Source organism: Bidens hawaiensis, unplaced genomic scaffold, assembly GCF_021521415.1.
Source record: "Bidens hawaiensis isolate Kalapana, Puna unplaced genomic scaffold, B.hawaiensis_p1.1 tig00022757_1, whole genome shotgun sequence".
NCBI lineage: Eukaryota > Viridiplantae > Streptophyta > Magnoliopsida > Asterales > Asteraceae > Bidens > Bidens hawaiensis.
In genome coordinates, this window is record NW_027493559.1 from 132,723 (window position 1) to 155,271 (window position 22,549).

The 22,549-nt window shown below is 38.6% G+C and overlaps 2 protein-coding genes across 3 annotated transcripts; one reads left to right on the forward strand and one right to left on the reverse strand.

The window, feature by feature from the left end:
- Window positions 1–11,810: 11,810 nt before the first annotated feature.
- Window positions 11,811–13,057, forward strand: LOC143566242 (early nodulin-like protein 9). Its single transcript, XM_077052990.1, has 2 exons — window positions 11,811–12,017; window positions 12,555–13,057. Exons 1-2 carry the CDS (start codon window positions 11,846–11,848, stop codon window positions 12,998–13,000), a joined length of 618 nt encoding a protein of 205 aa, XP_076909105.1. The 5' UTR covers window positions 11,811–11,845; the 3' UTR covers window positions 13,001–13,057.
- A 323-nt stretch (window positions 13,058–13,380) lies between these two features.
- LOC143566243 (protein disulfide-isomerase 5-3-like) lies at window positions 13,381–18,803 on the reverse strand. Of its 2 annotated transcripts, none has more exons than XM_077052992.1 (14): window positions 18,763–18,803; window positions 18,532–18,622; window positions 18,293–18,387; window positions 17,989–18,046; window positions 17,661–17,848; window positions 17,523–17,580; window positions 17,318–17,433; window positions 17,181–17,240; window positions 16,242–16,311; window positions 16,072–16,173; window positions 15,778–16,002; window positions 15,188–15,337; window positions 15,020–15,097; window positions 13,381–13,458 (listed from the first exon to the last, which is right to left on the reverse strand). In XM_077052992.1, exons 1-14 carry the CDS (start codon window positions 18,801–18,803, stop codon window positions 13,381–13,383), a joined length of 1,410 nt encoding a protein of 469 aa, XP_076909107.1. The 2 variants fall into 2 exon arrangements, with proteins under 2 accessions (XP_076909107.1, XP_076909106.1); XM_077052991.1 differs by having other exon boundaries at window positions 16,209–16,311.
- Window positions 18,804–22,549: the final 3,746 nt, after the last annotated feature.

Genomic DNA, 22,549 nt, shown 5'->3' on the forward strand with positions numbered 1-22,549 from the left:
GCCCTTACGCCTTGTTTCCCTCCTCTTTGCTTGTCCTTTGGTTCTTCCCGCCTAAGGAGGTCTGCAGCTCCACGCGCCAGACTCCTTACATGGAAGCCTGCGTGAAGACATCTTGTTCCTGCGATGCGTGAAGAGAACTCTTCTCGCAGCGCGCTAAGAATGCATGTTCTTCCCGCAATGCGCTAAGAATGTATGTTCTTCCCGCGATGCGCTTAGAATTCTTGTTCACGCAGCACGCTAAGGATGTGATTCTTCCCGCAGTGCGCTAAGGATTGTTGTGCCAGCCTTCGCGCTCGCGCACTCAGCCTTCCCGCGCTTAACCCTTGTATCTTCTGTTTAAATCTAGCCGTTTGCTTTTGTGTTGTCTTATCTTCTGTGCTGTTGACCTAACCTATCTAATGTCTGAATAGTTACTTTCGGCGCAGCATGCGTACCAACCCCCATTGGTTGGTAGAAAAAGTGACTGACATTATCTTTTGAGATCTGCTTTTGCCATGCTTGACCAGTACCTTTATCTGAACCGCCCATGCCTGTTACTGTTCCCTGTCAGCTTTATCTTGCTCCCTGCAGCTGCCATATCTTTTGATATCTTTTGCTTTTGGAATCTTTTGCTTTTTGAGATCTTTTTCCCTTTTCTAGGGATTATGTCTCCTAGGGTTTCTCTATAAATAATAGTATTATTTTTCCTAACACATCACACACAAAACACTTAATCTCTCCTGTTCTCTTGCTCCTTGCTCTCTCTGCCGTCTTCCTCTCTGCCTCCGTCTTCCTCCTTGTTCTTCCTGCTTTTCCGGTAATATATATTATAATTTACTTATTAATTATGCTAACTTATAATCAAGACTTAAAACAAATCATTAAAACAATAATCTTATTTATAGGTTAACTTGTGCTTGTTTAAAGTTGGTTCTTGCTTTATCTATCACCGCATCGTTTATCATGTGAGTTATCTCGTATCTAATCCCTTTTTATTTTAAATGCTTTGGGATGTTCATGTGTTCATACAAAACTTGAGTCTTAAACTTGTTTTTGAACTTTAGTCGCGCAGTATCCCATGTGTTGAGGACGTTTACTTGGCTGTTTATTTGTATGTGTGTATCATTAACCGCTTTGTTCGGCCTATTCCGCAGTTCCGTTGGTACCATTAGTTGAACACGGGAGACCTATCGTTTACGGTTTTCTTGGTTTACACTTGCACAGATGTTTTCTCGTTTTTATGCTCAATTGGGAGCATGGATTGAACTATGATCTATGAACTATCTTAGGCTTGATCACAATCTGATTACACCCTTGTTAAACTCTAGACATACACGTGTTGCGCGCAGATTTACTGTGATTATCTATGATTATCTATTAAACTTGATTTCTCACCAACACGCAAGTGTTTGACGTTTATTTTAACACATGTTCAGGTTTGCAGTAGCTGTTTTGGAGCTTGTGGACACGTAGGACGTTTTTACTTTTGGACCTAGAATTAAAATGTATCAAGACAAGTTAATGTTGTTTGAATGTTATAATTTATAATATATTGATTTATATTTTGATTTATGTTCTTTATTTTCCCCGCTGCGCGTGCGCGATAAAATGTGTATTAATAAATATTGACACCAATAGTGTCGCGAGTAATGAAGCAATATGTGGCGCCCCGATGTATAATCCGCCTTTGGTCGGGGTGTTACATGTCCCACCGACCTCTCCCCCACCCCGACCTGCTACTCGTCGGGGAGAGTCCTCATCTCAGCCCGAGCCGATGGCTCTACCTGTCTGGGGCCTTCCGAGACAGGAGCGGGATGCGGCAGCCTGGCTACGAGTGCTCACAGAGCAAGTAAATGAGCACTCAGCCGCCCTGACCGTGGGGGTACAGAGACGGGTGTACCTTGGTGACCGCATACTGGATTTCCAGTATGCAATCGACCGGTTGACAAGGGAGTGCTCGTACTCCCTAATGATGGTTCAGCGGTTAGAGGCGTGGCTCCGGGGGGTGGTGGCAGTAGTGGTGGCGTTGGTGGCAGTGATGATGTGGTGGGCATACCACCGTGTTTAGTAGTTATGTTTGGATGGGGTTAGTCAGGGACCATTTTCTTTTTGATACTCTGTGTAAGTAGTTAGTGGTGATACTAACACGGAGTGAATCTTGGTTAGTTATGATACAACCACTGGCCCCTAGGGTGGGTCTCTTTTGGGGCAGATCATTATAGATACTTTTGGGTATCATTCAAGCACTGACCCTTTTACGGGTTATGTCGAAATGATACCGACATAGTGCCCTTGTATTAGAACTTAGTTATGTAATGTTGACTGGGAAGTATGTAAACTGATGTTTGTGTAATATGTATCAATGTTTACTAATGAATGAAATATGTATTGTGTTTTATAATTTGAGATGGTATTGATTATATGTATTTCTTATTGTTGTGTAGAATGGCACCGAAACGATCAACTAAAATATCGGAAGTAGATGTGAGCCGTTTGATTGCTCAACAGTTGGAGGCGGCGATACCGGATATAGTATCGCACATCGCCGCCAGTATTAATAACTCGACCAATCCAACCCCTCCGAGCAATCAAACGCCCATAAATAATGACGGGGAACAAAATGCTAATCCTCCAAGGAATGATAACACTATTCCGAGTAATGACGCACCGCCTAGGGTGGTCGTTACTGACAGCAATGGCCCTATACCTACGGTAGAGACAAACCGTACTGAACCAATTCGTGCATCCAGGGGATGTTCGATCAAGGATTTTATGTTGTGCAAGCCATTAGAGTTTAGCGGGTCTGAAGGACCGAATGGGTTAGTTAAATGGATAGAGAAAATAGAATCAGTGGTGAATATTAGCAACTGTCCCGAGGATTGTGTCGTTAAGTACGCCACTTGTACATTCACCGACCATGCCTTGACATGGTGGAACACCATAGTACAGACTCGAGGTCAGGCGGCGACAAACCGCATGACCTGGACAGAGCTTAAGGCTCTCGTTTTGGAACATTTCTGCCCAAAGAATGAATTACAGAAACTGGAAAATGAGTTGTGGAACCTGGAAATGCAGGGGGCGGATCATTTGGGATATACAAACCGGTTCAATGAGCTGTCACGATTAGTACCATGGTTGGTCACCCCAGAGGCAAAAAGGGTGGAGCGTTATATTTGGGGACTAACTCCAGTAGTGAGGAGTATAGTTAACGCGGGGGGACACCAAACGTATGAGGGTGCAGTGACACAGGCCGGTATTGTCACGTATGATTTCTTAAGGAGTGGATCACTAAAGGTGACAGGAGAGTCTGCTGGGGGAAAGCGAGGTACGTATGACAATAGGATCCGGGAGAAGCAGCAAGGTAAACGAGCTAGGCCCGCTGCCCAGAGCTATGCCATGACTGGTTCGGGCGGAAGGCAAGAACCGCAGAAAGGAACGTTTCCTAAGTGCGGGAAATGTGGTTACCACCATGGTGGCGTGTGCAAAGAGGTGGTGTGCCACCGGTGCGGCAGGATTGGGCACACAACACCAAAATGTAGGACAAACCTGAACAACCTAAATCGACAACCGCAACCAATTCGTGCTCAACCATTTAGGACCCAACCAGCCCTGCAGCAAAACCCGCAAGGAAACCAAATGGTGACCACTAGCCGTGCCTGCTACGAATGCGGCAGCACGGATCACTTCAAAAGAAACTGCCCGAAACTGAACCAAGGAGGAAACGGGAGACAACCCACGGGTCAGGCATCGTCGTCCAACCCGGCGAAAAGCCGAGCTTTCGTGATAGGGGCGAGCGAAGCACGCCAGGACCCCAGCGTAGTGACAGGTACATTCCTTGTTTCTGACCATTACGCTTCAGTATTATTTGATACGGGTGCTGATAGAAGTTTTGTCTCCGTTAAATTCCTATTAATAGCAAACATGCCGGTTAGTGAATCCATAGAACCCTATACCGTAGAAGTCGCTAACGGTAAGACCATGATAGTCAATCAAATCGTTCGGAATTGTCCTTTTATTCTAAACGAACAATCCTTTCTGATTGACTTGTTACTGGTAGAACTGGGTAGTTTTGATGTGATAGTGGGAATGGATTGGTTAGCACGCAACAAGGTAGAAATAAATTGTGAAAAGAAAGTCGTCAAGATCCGGGTGTCGGATGACGAGGAGGTATTAGTGCAGGGAGAAAAATCCGGCACCATGATACCATTTATATCCCACCTCAAGGTGTTGAAATATATACGTCAGGGATGTGTGGCGTATCTAGCGAGGCTGACGGCCGCTGATTCTGAGGAAAAACGGGTGGACGATATTCCAGTGGTGCGCGAATTTCCACAAGTTTTCCCAGAAGAACTTCCTGGATTACCGCCAACCCGACAAGTTGAATTCAGAATCGACTTATTACCTCAAGCTGGCCCTGTTGCTAAGGCCCCTTACAGACTTGCACCGTCCGAGATGCAAGAATTATCCAACCAGTTGCAGGAATTGTTGGATAAGGGATTTATTCGTCCCAGCTATTCCCCGTGGGGTGCACCTGTACTATTTGTGAAAAAGAAGGACGGAAGCCTTCGAATGTGCATTGACTACAGGGAATTGAACAAATTAACCATCAAAAATAGGTATCCTCTTCCCCGAATCGATGATTTGTTCGACCAACTACAAGGTGCGAGCTATTTCTCAAAGATTGATCTTAGATCGGGATACCACCAAGTTAAAATTCAGGAGGAGGATATCCCAAAAACCGCGTTTCAGACTCGCTACGGCCACTATGAATTTTTAGTTATGCCTTTTGGACTAACAAATGCGCCAGCGGTGTTCATGGATCTCATGAACCGAGTCTGTAAACCCTATCTTGACAAATTCGTCATCGTGTTTATTGACGATATTTTGATATACTCGAAGAGTAAAGAAGAACACGAGCGACATTTGAGGTTAATTTTGGAACTTTTGGATCAGGAGAAGTTGTATGCAAAATTCTCCAAATGTAACTTCTGGTTACAAGAAGTGCAATTCCTTGGTCACATTATAAATCATCAAGGAATACACGTCGATCCAAGTAAGATTGAAGCAATTAAGAATTGGCAAGCACCTAAATCTCCAAAGGAAATCCGCCAATTCTTAGGCTTAGCTGGGTACTATCGTCGATTTATTGAGAATTTTTCCAGCATTGCCCAACCTTTAACCCTGCTGACCCAAAAGGATCGAAGGTATGATTGGGGTGAAGAGCAGGAAGCGGCGTTTCAAACGCTAAAGCAAAGATTGTGCCAAGCGCCAATCTTAAGTCTCCCCGACGGAGACGATGGATTTGTTGTATATTGTGACGCATCCCGTAAAGGGTTAGGATGCGTGTTGATGCAAAATAAAAAGTTCATAGCCTATGCGTCTCGACAGTTAAAAGTTCATGAGAAAAACTACACTACTCATGACTTGGAACTGGGATCAGTCATCTTTGCACTTAAAATCTGGAGACACTATCTCTACGGTACAAAGTGCACCATCTTCACTGATCATAAAAGTTTGCAACACATATTCGATCAGAAAGAACTGAATATGAGACAACGAAGGTGGGTCGAGTTACTAAGTGACTATGACTGTGACATCCGATATCACCCCGGCAAGGCTAACGTTGTAGCCGATGCCTTGAGTAGGAAAGATCGAGTTAAGCCACTACGCGTGCGAGCGTTGGGAATGATAGTCCAATCGAGCCTTTCGGATTTGATTCGAGTCGCTCAACGCGAGGCGTTGAAAGAGGACCAATTGGATAAAGAAGGACTTTACGGGAATGAGAAGAATTTCGAACAGCGTGTGGACGAAATTCTCTATTTCAAAAATCGGATTTGGATCCCGACCCTCCATGACCTTCGTGATTTGATCATGGATGAAGCGCATAAATCGAAATATTCCATACATCCGGGATCAGATAAAATGTACAAGGATGTGAAAGAATTTTACTGGTGGCCAGGTATGAAAAAGAATATAGCCACATACGTCGGCAAGTGTACGACGTGTGCGAGAGTTAAGGCGGAGCACCAGAAACCCTCGGGAATGCTACAACAGCCGGAAATTCCCGAATGGAAGTGGGAGCAGATCACAATGGATTTTGTGACACATCTCCCCAAGACACCCCGAGGTCATGATGCGATTTGGGTAATCGTGGATCGATTAACCAAATCGGCACATTTTATTCCGATTAGGAATACTTTTAACACTGAGAGACTTGCGCAGATTTATATAAATGAAATAGTGTCTCGTCATGGCATCCCCATCTCGATCATCTCCGATAGGGATAGCCATTTCACCTCCAAACTTTGGCAAGCTGTTCAAGAAGCATTGGGAACACGTATTGACCTAAGCACGGCTTACCACCCTCAGACCGATGGTCAGTCTGAGAGGACCATTCAAACTTTGGAGGATTTGCTTCGTGCTTGCGTACTGGACTTTAAGGGAAATTGGGATCAACATCTCCCACTCGTTGAATTTTCCTATAATAACAGTTATCACAGCAGTATAAAGGCAGCACCTTATGAAGCATTGTATGGGCGGAAGTGCCGATCACCACTTTGCTGGTCTGAAGTGGGTGACTCGCAGGTCATTAGATCGGATCTGGTCCAGGAGACGACCAGCAAGATTCTTGAAATTAAGAACAACCTGAAAGCCGCGCGGGATCGGCAGAAGAGTTATGCCGATAACCGTCGAAAACCGTTGTCATTTGAGAAGGGGGAAAAGGTATATTTGAAAGTATCACCCTGGAAAGGAGTGGTCAGATTTGGAAAGGCGGGGAAGTTGGCCCCTAGATATATTGGACCATTCATTATTACTGCGAAAATCGGTCCTGTAGCATACCGATTAGAACTGCCTGATGAACTGAGTGCAGTTCACAACGTGTTTCATGTGTCAAATCTGAAAAGATGTCTGGCGGATGAGACATCGGTGTTACCCTTAGAGGGTGTTCAAATAAATGATAAGCTCAACTTCGTAGAGGAGCCCATTGAAATAGTGGACGGTAAGATCAAGCAACTTAGACACAATAAGATCTCGTTGGTCAAAGTTAGATGGAATTCGCAACGAGGCCCAGAATTTACTTGGGAACGAAAGGATGAATTTCGGAAGAAATACCCCCACCTATTTCCTCAAAAGGAAGTAGTTGACATGTAAAATTTCGAGGACGAAATTTTTATAACGGGGGGAGAATGTAACGATTCCGGCAAATCCAGGTATACCCTAGCCGGTATATACTATTTACGTGTCATTTAATACTGATTATATGAGTTATAGTACGTATATACGAGTATATATGATTCATAGTACGAATCATACTCGATTATATAGTGAATCGTATTGGAATTACAATTAACCAATGAACGATTATTGAAACCCGAACGAATCGGGAATTACATTATAGACGAAGTATATAATGTTTAGTGATATTTACGAAGTATTAATGCTTCGGGATAAGTAAATTATAGCACAGAAAAAGGATTTCGATTTATTAGTACGTCGGTACGATAAACGAAACCTTTAACATCAAACCAAGCAAGAGACGATCGATCAAACCGAAAAAGATGCACAAATACCGACAATATGATGTTTTAATGTTATGGTTTGAGTTTTTAAAGTTTTTAAATCAGTTTTATGTAAATTTTATTTTAACCCGAAAAAACGACCATTTTATGCTCGTTTTAAGCCGAATTACGAGTTTAAACGAGAAACGAACTGAACCAGATTATCCACAACATTATCCGGATTTCGTAATCCGAATGTGTGGCCTAGAATGGATGTGTGGGACCCACCCCACCCCTTAAGGTGGACCGATCGGCCCTATCCTTCCAAGATAACATTCATTTTTCTTTTTTTTCATCACAAAAACTCTCTCAAATCTCTCAACTCTTTCAAGTGTTCATCCAGACTCATCAATTTTAACCAAGAACACAAGGTATAACACATGTTTTGATGCTTGAATCTTGTTTCTAACTTCATGATCTTGAGAAAAGGAGGTTTCAAATGTAAAAATGGGTGAAAACCCGAGTTGAAACCGATTCTCGCATGATCAAGTGATGTATACAAGCTATACAAAGGATCTTGATCCAAGTGATGAGTTAAAAGAGTTTATAACGAATTTTTACGGTTAAAACCTTTGTTTTTATATAAAAACCGACACTATGAAAGAAATGGTTTGATTGTTGGTGTAACTTGCTTGGTATAGTGTTATTGTGCTTGTAAGTGTTGTATCTAGTGGCTAGCAAAGGCTAGAAACCAAGATCTTTGCGATCTAACGCTAGAAAACACAAGATAGTTCGGTTTTCGTGTGATTTAGTGAATTTGGACAGATTGTAGAGTGCTTAGATTCGGGTCACGAAATTTCACAGAGATGATCTACACATGAAAATATGAGATCTGTGAATTTTTGGTAATTTTTGGATAAAAGATGAATATTTGGTGAATTTAATGCTCGGTTTTGGCCAAAAATGGTGAAAAATAGCTAAACTTGATGAAAAATTCTGAAAAATTTAGGATAAGCTTTTTATAACATATTAAAGTCAAACACAAAATTTGAGCTCAGTTGGAGAAGTCTAAAGGGGCTTTTCGGTAAAACGAGTTCTAGGGCTTTCTAGCTCGGTTTTTGTGAAAATGGCTTGAAAATGAGTTTTGGGTTCTGGAAAAATTCCAGGGAGTCATGAGAATGGCAAGGATCATCCCGGAAAAATTTGGGATTTTTCTAAAGTCTTTTGGTATTTTTGACATATTTAGTGTTTTAATAAGGTTTAAAATTAGATAAATAAATGTAAATATAAGAAAATAAATCTGGAAAAATTTTATAAAATTTATTACTGTCAAAATAAGTTTTGTGCAAAATTTCAAGACCCGAGACTAAACGGGTAATTATTTGTGCTAAAAAGAACATAAAAACAAATTTTTAAAGCTTAAAACGTGTAAACCGGCAAAACTCGCATAAGCGAGCTGACTGGTATATAAAAACCTAAAAATAGACCATTTTCATAATACTAAGTAAATTAAATAAAAGAAAATCATCCGAAAATAATTCGGATGATTTGGGTAATTTTACCCGATTTTACTGTTTCCGGCACCTAAATGACGGAAACGGGCCCCGCGGCCAAACGGGGTGTCCAAACCGAGCTCTAATTTCATCACTTTAACTAAAATAACAGTCAAACACCATTTTCGGATTAAGTGTGAATAAACTCATTTTTGAAACTAAAAACGGATAACCGTGCTAGGCACGCAAATCAAGGAAATCATAAAAATGATAATTTTGACCGTCAAACTCTAAGCAATGTCACAATCTGAGTCCTTAGAAGTGTCACGGGGTCAACATTGTCCCCGGATCGAGTACAGTACTGGGTTAACAATGTCCCCAGACGTACCGATTGACATAGATTTAATTTACGGGAATTATATAGTAACGACTAGATATTATATTACAGATCCCGGCACGTAGCTGTTCATTGTATTACCCCGACTCACAGAAAGGTGAGTTTTCACGAGCCCCTTTTACTGAACTGTTTTAAATATTTTCCCGGGGCGGAAAACATGTCTTTGTTAAAATATTTAAGTACATACCGATCGTATGGAAACACTTGTGTATTTATATATATATGGTTTGATGCATAGAATATATAAATTGTTTATCGTGTGGGATTGTTCTGGGGTAACATAGTTCCCAGAGGTTATTATTATTGTTCTGGGGTAACATAGTTCCCAGAGGTTATTATTATTGTTCTGGGGTAACATAGTTCCCAGAGGTTATTATTGTTCTGGGGTAACATAGTTCCCAGAGGTGGTTATTGTTCTGGGGTAACATAGTTCCCAGAGGTTATTATTATTGTTCTGGGGTAACATAGTTCCCAAAGGTGGTTATTGTTCTGGGGTAACATAATTCCCAGAGGTTACTATTGTTCTGGGGTAACATAGTTCCCAGCGGTTATTATTGTTCTGGGGTAACTTAGTTCCCAGAGGTTATAAATGCTTTGGGGAAACATAATTCCCCGCATAATTACATTGTTTAATAAATTATTATTAAAATGATCTGTCAGTGCTTATTTAAATTAGTGAAACTCACCAACTATTCGTAGTTGACCCGTTTTCTTACATGTTTTCTAGGTATGCCCAAGTTGGAATGATTGAAATGTGCTTAATGATCTGTGCTACTTGTTGGAAGCTTGCTGATCTATATTTTGTAATGAATATATTAATGTCTTATCGGTAAAACTCGTGTGTAACACCTAGACAGTAACGAATTAGCAACAATGTAATATGATATTAATTAATGTAGTGGTGTTTTCTTTATAAGCAATGCTGTTGATATCAGATGTGTCTGTTGCATCCCGTGTACGTTTCCACTGCGGTTACGGGGTGTTACAGTATAATATTAAGATGAAGATCGAGAGAGATTCGGACAGGATTTCATTAATTAACTCTCAAAAACTTAAATAACTTGTGAACAGAGTTCACTATAAATAGAAGATAGGTCTAGTTCGCTAACATTCCCTAGCGAACTAGACACTACTTCGTTACATACATAATTAGATAAATAACTTAACGAATCATGATTCGTTAAACAACCTTAACGAATCAGGAGGAAACTAACTTAAGTCTTAGTTCGCTAAACATCCTTAGCAAACTAGACATTACATTTAACGAACTAACTTAATACCTTAATATTTTATTACATTAATCAAAACGACAAATACGTTAAAGATAAATACAAAGACTCGAGACGCAAAACCGTGCACTAACAATCTGGAGTGGGCCACGCTGGTTCTTAGCTTTACATGCCCGAATGACGATAAACTTCGATATTACAAAAAAAAACACACACACACACAAGTCCGCAAGAAAGGACATTGAAAGGGCATTCGGGGCATCAAAGAAACATTGGTCTATCGTTAGATAACCGGCTCGTTTTCACCAAATGGATAAGTTAAGAAACATTATGTACACTTGTATTATCTTACATAATATGCTATTGGAAGACTCCGGTAGAGCAATTTGTCAAGGCGAGTACAACAATGAGCCAGACCCGATCTCAACACTAAATGATGATGAGAAACTTGCTAGCTTATTAACAAAACGAAGAAGGGAAACGAATCACAATCTTTGATCGGATTTTATTGAACATCTTTGGGAGAACAAACAAAATAGGGGCTACGACTAAATAGTTGTAACTTTTTTTAACTTTTATTTTTTATGGTTTTAAATTTAATTTAGTTTGTTTTTTCCATTATTATTTAATTTTATTTTATTGTGTTTTATTTTTTTTTTTGTTTTATGAAATAAAAAATTGTAGCCCCTTGGGGCGTTAAATCATAGAGAAACGTTATAGTTTGAGGCTTTAGAGCCCCTAATGCCCACGTGACATTGTGGAGAAGCTTTCAATCATTACCTTATTATTCTTATATTTAAAAAAAACAACAAATAAACCAACCAACCAACCAACAAACAAACACCTTCTTCCCTCCATTTGTGGGAAGCGCCTCCACCCAAAACAACCCATAGCGTTCCGGGAAACGGTATTCATGACGCTATGAGAACTTTTTGCGTGAGAAAAACGCCCGACTACGCATGTTCTTATACATATATAATAAATGATACCCGTTCTCATGGTTCTAAATTCAAAAAAAAATTCACTTATACATATGTATATGTATGATTAGAATTTCATCTCTCTCCCTTTTGGCTGTGTAAAGAAAAGCATAACTCCCCAAACCCAAAAGCACTACTTATGCTTTGCACTTCAACCCAAGAAAGTGTACTACAAGTAAAGAAGAGATTCACTCCTACAAATACCCCCATGGCATGCTCAACATTCGTTTATCCTTCCAATTTTGCCCTTCTCTTTCTTGCTTTTGCAATGAAGAGACCAATGCTGACCCTTCAGGGGCTTTTTAGTCTTTTCCTGATCATTCAAAATGTCCATGCATACCAGTTCAAGGTTGGTGGTTCTGGTGACTGGAGCCTTGCATCATCCTCCTCCTATGATCAATGGGCCCACAAAAGTCGGTTTCAAATCGGAGACACACTTTGTAAGTTTCAATATGATGCTATTTTTTTAACTAAAGTTTTGTGACCAATATTAAACTTTTATATAACTTTAAATAGCATAGTTAGAATTTTGCAACTCCCTGTTTGATCATTATATATATTTTGAACCATTTTGTGACCGAAATGAAACGGGCCAAACTTGTGACCGATTTTGTTTTAGTCACAAATCTTGGAACCATTTTCGAATCCATTTAAATTTATACGATTAAAATAATATAATATTTTATTTTATTTTTTTCTTTTCATTTTTAAAATAATATAATTAAAATAACCATAAAAGTTTTATGTCCAACACTTCAATGTAAAATTTAAATTATTTACCCCTTTATTTGAAACTGTTTTTAAACAGTAATGAACTTTGCGACCGAATTTTGTGGCCATACCGGTTGGTGAGAATTTTAATGTCGTTAATTTGTGACCGTTATTTGGTCGCTAATCAGCTAAATTACAGCTTTTTTACCTTCCAAATCTCATTGTATAGTAGTGTAACTTGAGATGTTTTCATGTTTATATTGTAGTATTTAACTACAAGGCAAATGGGGACTCGGTGCTTCAAGTAACCGAAGCCGACTACAAAAACTGTAGCTCGGCTTCACCCATTGCAAAATACACCGACGGTCACACTTTAATCACTTTAAACCAATCCGGCCCTCATTATTTCATCAGCGGCGTTGTAGATCACTGCAAAAACAAAGAAAAACTAGTAATCGTTGTACTGGCAGACCGAAGCAACCACACTACTTCCAACCCTCCATCTTCATCTCCACCAAGTGAACAATTTGCCTCACCTCCACCCGCCCCGAGTGCACCAGAACCCGACCTCAATCCGGCCCCGGCTCCGGCTCCAGCCCATTCAGATGACAACCCTCCACCATCTCCCACTCCAAACGGTGCATCTTCAATGGTTGGGAATTTCTTTTCCTTTTTTGGAGCATTTGTTGGTTTTGTTATTTTCAGTTTTTGAGTAATTTGTTTCGTTTATCTAAACACTTCGTCAAATAAGTTGGATGTAGCATTACTATGTCGCACTTGTGTGTATATTTGCATATTATATATGTATCATGTTAACATTAATGTTTGTAAGTGAAGCAATTCAAGAAGATAAGTATATTTACAGTCCAAGAAGAACAGTTCAAAAGTGTAGTGCATTGAACATATATAAAATGAATGAATGAAAAAATAACTGTCATTCTAAGTGGTGAGTGTAACCATTTTGTTGCATGATCAGGACTAATGGCTAACTACTAAAGTCCTTGACCTGACACTAGGTAGGTTTCTATGGTAAATATGTCTAGAAAAATGACATTTTTTAAAAATCAACCGGTAGACAACAGGGACGTTCAGCTAATAATTTTTCCCCAGATCGATTTTTTTTGCGAGTTTACACGTGTTGTAAAGAATCGAATCCAATATTCCAGCAACCTAAAAGCGGTACACAAGTAAAAACAAACGAGACAAGCTAGGCGTAAAATAGCATACCTATATGTCTATATATACATATAGGAATCAGTTCTATTCAGAAGAAAAATTGGTTTTAAATAATCCCAACTATGGCCTATTGGTAAATAACAGTCACAACTTCAAACTTGTCTGGTGGCGGTACAAACTAAAAGGGTATTTGTTTATAACGGACCCACGACTAACGGATGTTAACTCCGTTAGTCCGTTGCTTACGTGGCATGCCTATTTGTCAAAAATTTCATTATGTGGCATAAAGTGGGCCCCAATCCTCACCTTTCTTCTTCATCCCAATTCCCATACCCCCATTATTTGACCTGTATTGAAGAGTCCTTCAATGGCATCAAATCTCTCCGGCGGCTCCATGGCAAGAACGATCCCGGAGCGATGACAAGCACAACCAATCCCTAAATATCAACCTCTCAACACCCAATTCCTATCTCTAGTCAACAATTCCACCGCTGAAACCCTAAATCCAACCACCACGCAACTGTTACTCGTGGTCGCCGGAATCATAAATCCAACTACCACACTACCACCGTCCGGCACTCGTGATCTGTACGTCACAGCAACGGCACCCGTCACTGTTGATCGGAAGTTGCAAGTCGGTGGTGGTACGTGAGGTTGGTGGTGGTAGGTGCGTTGGTCGGAGTTGAGAGGGAGTTGGTGTCTGGAAGTGTGGAATGAGGGAGATGGGATGAAGTTAGGGTTTGATTATTGGGGAAGTGAAGAGATTAGAGAGTGAGCTGATAGATGAGAGGGAGAGAAAGAGAGAGATGAGATGTATTCGCCACGTATTCGCCACATAAGCAATATTTGACAAGTAGGCATGCCACGTAAGCAACGGACTAACGGAGTTAACATCCGTTAGTTGTGGGTCCGTTATAAACAAATACCCTTTTAGTTTGTACCGCCACCAGACAAGTTTGAAGTTGGAACTGTTATTTACCAATATGCCATAGTTGGGATTATTTAAAACCAATTTTCCTTTTCAGAACAACAAATATATATGATTACCCCCATAATGCACTTGTAGATATGGCACTAAAGATAATCAAAGTAGTGTGGCAGTTGTCGTCTTATGTACTATATTCAAAACACCACTTACAAATGTGTTACGCGGTTCTCAAAATATTTTTGGTTATTAAAACTTTTAGAATTCCCGTTTGGCTCGTTTAGAAGTAAAACTCAAATATAAATATACATAAATATATAAATTATAACCCAAATTTTAATATATATAAATTATATATTATGAATTCTTTAACTTATAGATTTTTGCAATATTATGTGTATGCTACAAGCATTACTTTCTGTTTTTATACATATCAATATATGTGTAAACGAGCCAAGAGCTGGCTCGAGCTTTTGACCAACCGAGCTTGAGCTCAACATTTCAGCTCTATAAGATAAACGAGCCAAGCCCGAGTCCACCTAAGCTCGGCTCGTTTATAGCCCCTACCCTAAGTTTGACCAATGTTGACTCAAAATATTAAACCGTTTTAAGTTTTCACTAAAGACATACCGTGAATACACCACCAATGATGGCACAAAGGTTGGTAATGAAATGAGAAAACGGCTTCGAGTTTTCAGTTATCAAAACCTGATAACAAACCAAAGATTAGAATAAAACCAACTACAACTGTCTCATATATAACAAAAGGTAAAAACAATCTTCAATTAATTTATAAACCTGCATAGGTGAAAACTCAAGATGAAACTTTGCAGCAGGAATAGAAGGAGCATGTATCAAGCTAGTATGAGCTGTGTACTCATAGTTTTCAATCCACTTCTGTGACACCCCTGCCACCTCCGTTTTCACGACTTGAAGATAATGCTCTATCTGCAGTATACATGCATTTGATTCATCAATTTTGCAAACGGAAAATATAGACAAAGATACATAAGGACAGGTTATAATTACATATACATAATTACGCATGTGATACGCACAGCATAGCAACGTTCTTTTACTAATTTTTATGAAGGTGATTTAAAAGATAAAAAGTATAGAAAGACAGTATTCATATTAAAAGAGAATAAACTGCTCAATTTACCAAGAAATTTTATAAAAAAAGATAAAAGTGTCATTATAAAAAGTTAACAATGTTTAAAATTTAAAAGAACTTGAAAAAAGGTTAACAATGATAGGCTATACTGTTGACGTGACACCCCTTTCAACTGGACCGTTCATCAACGCCCCAGACCCTTCTAAAGTTAAGCCCTCTTTGTATTTCAACCTTTGCCCATGGCCATATATATAGTAAGTATTCAATATCTTACTGTAACATTTGCAGGATCTCCTCTTGGATAGGTCATGTAAGATTGACTATTTAACCTGTTATGGCCTACACCAAGGTACGGTCCTAACCGCTTCATATCACTCATCATCATTGGAGTAATTGCTGAACCAAAAGAAAAGGTGGAAATAACATGTGACATGTTCATTCGTGAAGCGTCAAACGAGTGTGACCGTGAACTTGCTGTAATAACCAGATTTCCTGGAACCTGTGTGTATGTCACAAGATTAAGTTTACAATATATGATTTTATGTCCATGCTATATTTAGTTAATTACCTTTTTGACACATACAAATCCTTCGATTCGGCAACCTTCTTGAGGTACATGTTTAACTATAGCATAGTTAATTCCAATAGATGATACCAAACTATCCAGTTTCTGAAATGAAGTTTCGATATTAAGTTTCACTAAACACAAATATTTGGGTGAAATTTTGCTTTTCTTACCATAACCAAGCTATCGGTATCTCTATCGCCATAATATGTTTCATGAACGTTCATACCGAGATTATTATTCCTGATGCAGCAAAAAATGAGGTGACGTAAAACAATTCGTGGAGTTTAAAAAGTAAAAAGGCAAAAAAACAAAACTCAAACTAAACAATCTCATGATTAAACTAGCTAGCAGCAACATGATGAATGTAAAATCTTCTGAGAAGCATCGATCCAAGATAGATGAATTACAAAAAACTTGAGGCTCAGAGCTTGCTCGAATTGGCTCGGTTTGAAGCTGATCGAGCCGAGGTGGCTTGGTTTGTAAACAAGTCAAGGGTGGCTAATTGGCTATGCAGAAGAAATTTAGTTATGAGAACAGAAAGATTAATATAAGTCATTCATGTTCAGTTTTAAAATATTTAAAATACAACAAAATGGTTAAAATGCAAGGGTTTATTTTTATGAACATAACATAGGCATTTGTATGTAATTTTAATATATATGAACCACAATAGAAAAAGTTAAATGATATATCATTTTCTTTCTGTTCTCGCTATAATTTAGTCTTTTGTAATGAACCACTCCCTACATACACGCACACACATGATGTTGAAGAAAATTAACGACCCCTCTTAAAATGACGCGCATCCATTCTTTCAGCCCTAGCCCGAGCAAAGGGTAGCTCACTCGTTAGCCAGACTGGGGTTGGCTCGCTCGTTAGTTGCCTCATTGAACATGTTTGACTTGTTATGTATTATACTGAACTTATTTTGCGTATGTATTTTTAGCAAACTATTGAATGGTAACTAAACTTTAAAGGTGTTTATTAAACTTCTTTTTTAAAACCAAGCCAAACCAGCTCGGTTTAAATTCGAGCCAAGCCTGAGTGGGCCCTGGCTTGGCTCGACTCGTGAACAGCACTAGCCATGGATAACAAGAATGATAATTTACCGAACATCATCGGCGCCCTTACGGTAGATGCGAATTGATGGATAACCTTGTATATGATGCCTGAAACCAGTAGAAGTGAAGTACAAAATAAAATTAAATGAACTATAAACAAGTAAGAATTAAAACTAGATAATCACTTTTGACACAAGTCAGGTTCTTGAGTACAATCAACACATCCAACAATTATACGACCATCGTGCTCCGGATTATATCTTTGTCTCATAACTTTGGCCGCTTTCTCCCACGCGGGTCTCTAAAATACAGTAAAAAGTTGAATATAAACCATTTAACATAATTAAAAACAACGAACAAAAACCAAAAGATTTTTGTTAATAAACATACCAGAAGCCTACTCCAGTGACACCAAGGAGCAAAAAAGTTTACAACCACAATTGGATGCCTGCATTTGACCGAAACGTAACGAGCTAAAATACAAGTGATCGCTTGATGATGACTATTTAAAGTAATTAATTTACTTACTCATGAACGAGTTTATCAAAATTATGTGAATTTAGTACAAGAGATCCTTCACCATATGTCTCCTCAACCATCTCATCATGCTTAATGCCGTATGTAATTGGCACAACGTCAAACTCTTGGGTGCCACTAGCTTCTAAGTGTCGGTTGATTGGATATTTGCGAATGGTTTTTGTTATGTTTAGCCTGTTCTGCAGATATAAGAAAAACAAATTCAGGCCTTGTGTATATCTGAGATCAAAGGACATTATTTGAACCATAGTTAAGTATTGTTTCACATGTGAAATAATACTTAACTAGAAGTTTATAAGCTAAGATGATGTGAACTCACGGTGCCTAAGACATCGCTTACATCCACTGACGCAAACTCACATGATAAGACCGGGAAACTGCATACAATAATTCAACACATGTCAGAAACAAAAGTAAAGTAAATGATAGCGTAAGCCATCAGGCTCATTAGTTAAGCCTGTCACGCTTCTTGGTTCTCTATTTATATATATAGGTGTACCTCCTCCGTATTATAGTAATCTGAATAGTGATTCTGTCTTACCTTCACCATAATCATGCTTATTTCCTATATACCTAATCAACTTATAAATAGTTAAGATTGTCACAAATGTCATAAACCATACCTGATGTTTAAGTCTATTCGTACGGTGTCTTCAATAGAGCTTTTGTCAATTATGATAGCGGTCGAGGTGCTAATAGTCAGATAACTATGTAACTCCTGCAATATAATATAAAGATGTAATTTAATTGATTTGTCTACAGTATATATGTTCCTATAATTGATCACAATTGCACGCGACTAAATACATATATAAATCTATGCATGAAATATATAAAACTTGAACCAACGAAGGCTTCTTACCATTCCAAAGAGAAAGATAATGAAAATGGCAGCTATAATCGAAATCCCGGCACCTGATAATGATGCCTCTGTCAAATCTCTAGGAGTTTTCCTGCATCATATGAAAAAAAAATATATAAATAACAAAATCTCAAACATAAATTATTTGAAAGATCCACAATATTATGGTATATGCATGCAACATGATCAGATATATAAGATGACAACATATGTTAATAAAAAATCTTATACCTGAAAAAATCTATAGATCTTATCTTGGCTGCAGAAACCATGATTAATCTGGAAAGTAAAACCTACAAAAAAAATAGAAAGATTGAATCAAGGTGTGGTTTTTGGTATTGAATTTGTTGGTTAATTGTGTTGTTGTTAATGGAATGGAGAAACATTCTTACTCATGTCCGGATTTAACTGCATTTTAGTGAATCTGATAAATTACGCCTGAAAATCAGGTTAGCTTTATTGGGTGGATGATTTGAAAATTAATAAATTATGATTCATGTAAATTTAATTTTATAAAGTTCTCATACAAAATTGCTAATTGTTGGATTTAGGCTTTTTTCAATTCTTTAGTTCAAAATAACTAGACCAATCTATAATGGTACGGAAGAATTTATTAATTAATTTATACAAATTTTCAATTATTATTATTATATATTTTGAGAAAAGCCATATGAGCCTAAGCCGAGGTCGAGATAACATTAAGTACCTTAGACGAGTTAAAGCTTAGCTCGTGTACATACACGTCCAAAAGAGTTAAATACCTTGAAAATACACAAGGCTAGTTGAAGTTCGACAGGCCTAAACAATCGTCTCATGCATGAGCTCGGGCTCGATAACTAAACGTGTTTCATTTGAGGCTCGGACTCGGTTCAGGCTCGATTCGCTTCGAGCTTTTTAATGATTCGATGTTCGAACAAAAATATGAGTTAAATACACAAATGATCGCGTGATTGATGTTTTTTTTTCCTTTTTGTTATTACCGTAGCAAAATTATATTAAACAAAAAAAAGTTACAACACCTAGCAAGAAGGTAGAATGAGAACATACATCCGAAAAAATGAAGTGAAATGGGTTTGGAGATGGAACAGAGAGCCGAATACGAGAACTCTTAGAGAGGAACTTGGTAGGTGTTTAGAGTTAATTTCGCTTGTTTGGGAGATGGTACCGGATGTTTGGGTATGGAAAGATACAGAGGGTAAGGAAACACTTTTCTTGTGAAAGCCTTAAGATGGGAATTCGATAACTTCAAATACCCATTGGTAGAACAAAATGTTTGGATACAGTGGGTACCGATTAAAGTATATTGTTTTATGTGGAGATTATTACTGGATCGCATCGCTACAGAAACCTCATTACTTGAAAGACGTATAAATATCGGAAACGATACTTGTGTGCTTTGTGGTAAGTTCCCAGAATCGTCGGAGCATTTAATGATTAAGTGTCGGGTGGCCAAATGGATTTGGTCGATATTCATAAATGGATAAAAATACCGATGCCTACACATTATGAATCGGTTTTAGATTTGCTGGATCTTTCCAAAGAACACAAGGACAAAAAGGAGATAATTATAATCATTCTAGCAATATCATTTATAACGTGTTGTATGATATGGAGAACTCGGAACGGCAGGATCTTCAAAAATTTACCGGTGTCGGTGAAAAAGGTAATTAACGACATCAAAAGAACTTTGTACTTGTGGGTGAAACATCGGATGAGACGGTTAAGCTTGGATTAGGAGGATTGATGTAGGTTCAACTTTGTCAATTTTCCATTATAGTGTGTCTGTGTTTGTTTCTTTCGTTTGGTTTTTGTTCATGTATGAGAGTTGATCAAAAAAACCGGTTCCTGGAACCGAACCGGTGGACCCGAACCGGTTCCTACCCGTTTTTGGTAGGAACCGGACCCTATCTGATTCAACCCGATGATCCGTGACCGGTTCTTGCGTTTCTGAGTGGGGGCGGGTAGGAACCGGAACCGAACCGGAACCGGTTCCTAACCGGTTCCATCCGGAACCGGTTAGGAACCGGTTCTAGCCGTTGGATCGATTAAACCGTTGGAAATCGTTTTTTTGGCCGTTTTTTGACCGTTGGGGTCAAAAATAGCCGTTTTTTGGCTCCCCCAAGCACCCCACTACTAGTATAAATAGGTATTTGGTGTCATGGGTTCATCACAACACTCAAAACGCAAACCCGAACACAAAGAAATACAAAAAAACGCTATTATAACGTTTTGAGTTCTCTAATCTCTTGTTTTCTCTTCTTCTATATTCATATTTGTTGTTATGGCTGCCTCACAATCATCGGTTGGTCAAGGTTCCAACGCCGAACCAAGTTTCGTTCGTATTGTACCTCATAATCGTAATCAAGAGATTTGGTGCAATTGGGATTTGGTTGAATTGAGTGACCATTCATTGAAGGCTCGGTGCAAGTTTTGTGGGGTTTATTTAAACCCACTTTCGAATTCAAATTTGAAGAAACACATCGAAAAACCGTATTGCAAGGCGTTGAAAAAGAACGTCGATTCGCAACAAACGCAAATGGATAGTGAAGGCGGAATATTTACATACCAAATTGATCGAGTTCAAGATCGTATGGCGAAGTTTGTGATTCAAGAAGCTTTGCCGTTTAGCCACTTCGACAACCCTCGCTTAACCGCCATGATTCGAGATACGCTTCAACCACAATACACTCACGTAAGTCGTCATACTCTTAAACGTTATTGTTTAAAATTGTGGAAGAAGGCCAAAGAGGTACTAATTGCATATTTTGAAAATATAAATACGGGAATAAACTTAACTAGTGATGTTTGGTCGGCTCCACATGGTCTACCCGAATCTTATCTTTGTGTCACCGCTCATTGGGTAGACCCGTCATCGTGGGAAATGATGAAACGCACCATTGCTTTCGAACTCTTTGAGTATCCACATACGGGAGATAATTTGTTTGAAATTTTAGATTATGTTATAAAAACTTATAAACTAGAAAATAAAATATTTTCAATGGCATTTGATAACGCGTCGAATAATACATCGGCAGTTGATAAATTAAAATTAAAATATACGCCGATTTGCAATGGTGTATTTTTTCACTCAAGGTGTGTTGCACATATCATTAATTTAATCGTGCAAGACGGACTTGCTTCGGATGAGGTTACATCGGTTATAAACGATTTTAGACTAATGCTACATGAAGTTTTTAAGAAAAGTAAAAAAAGACAAATGGATTATAGAAAATTTTGTAAAGATACGGGAAGAAAAGCTTTGGGAGCTAATTGGGATGTACCTCATCGATGGAATTCCACTTGCACAATGTTTCAAAGTGCTTTGGAACAAAGAGAAACTTTACAAATGTTTCATTCTAGTCTTGCCGAGAATGATTTGGCAATCCCCTTTTCAAATGAGAAATGGGAAATTATCAATGACTTATCGACTTTTCTTGAAGTTTTTAAAACATCAACTACGAAAATATCGGGAACGTATTATCCGACAAGTCCCTTGGTTCTTTCGAAGTTATTTTTAATGGTTAACAATCTTAAAGAATTTGAAAATAAAAGTCCAATGTTTTCAAACATCATATTACCAATGAAGTTTAAATTAAAAAAATACTTTCTTGAATTGCCACCGGTTTTTACTTGCGCCGCCGCTTTAAACCCAATGTTAAATGTTACGGGGGTTGAATGTGTGATAGACGAAATTTTTTCAGCCTTAGATATGCATGAAATTGACCCAAACTTTTCAACAGAGGCAAAAAATTATTTTAACTTGAATTTTAAATTTATGTATGACTTTTATTTAAATAAATATGGGTCAAACATACACATGCCTATGTCGGGGGGGTCTTCATCAAGTTCAAGTGCTACTAGAGTACGAGATCCCATGATTAGCTTTATGAACACCGTTCGCAACGTAACGGCTAAAAAACAAAGGGGTAACACCCCTTCAAGCGAACTAGGAAGGTATAGTGCAAATGATTACTCTACCGGTTTATCCGAAGAGGAATATGGCACTTTTGATGTTTTG

Excerpts from the sequence above, each read along its gene's own strand:
- LOC143566242 (XM_077052990.1), top strand. The coding sequence starts at position 11,846 with ATGAAGAGACCAATGCTGACCCTTCAGGGGCTTTTTAGTCTTTTCCTG. Across the intron at positions 12,018-12,554 it reads TCAAATCGGAGACACACTTT|TATTTAACTACAAGGCAAAT; the intron begins GTAAGTTTCAAT and ends TTTATATTGTAG.
- LOC143566243 (XM_077052991.1), bottom strand. The coding sequence starts at position 18,803 with ATGGTTTCTGCAGCCAAGATAAGATCTATAGATTTTTTCAG. Across the intron at positions 17,849-17,988 it reads TAAGCGATGTCTTAGGCACC|AACAGGCTAAACATAACAAA; the intron begins GTGAGTTCACAT and ends TTATATCTGCAG. Across the intron at positions 16,003-16,071 it reads GATTTGTATGTGTCAAAAAG|GTTCCAGGAAATCTGGTTAT; the intron begins GTAATTAACTAA and ends ACATACACACAG.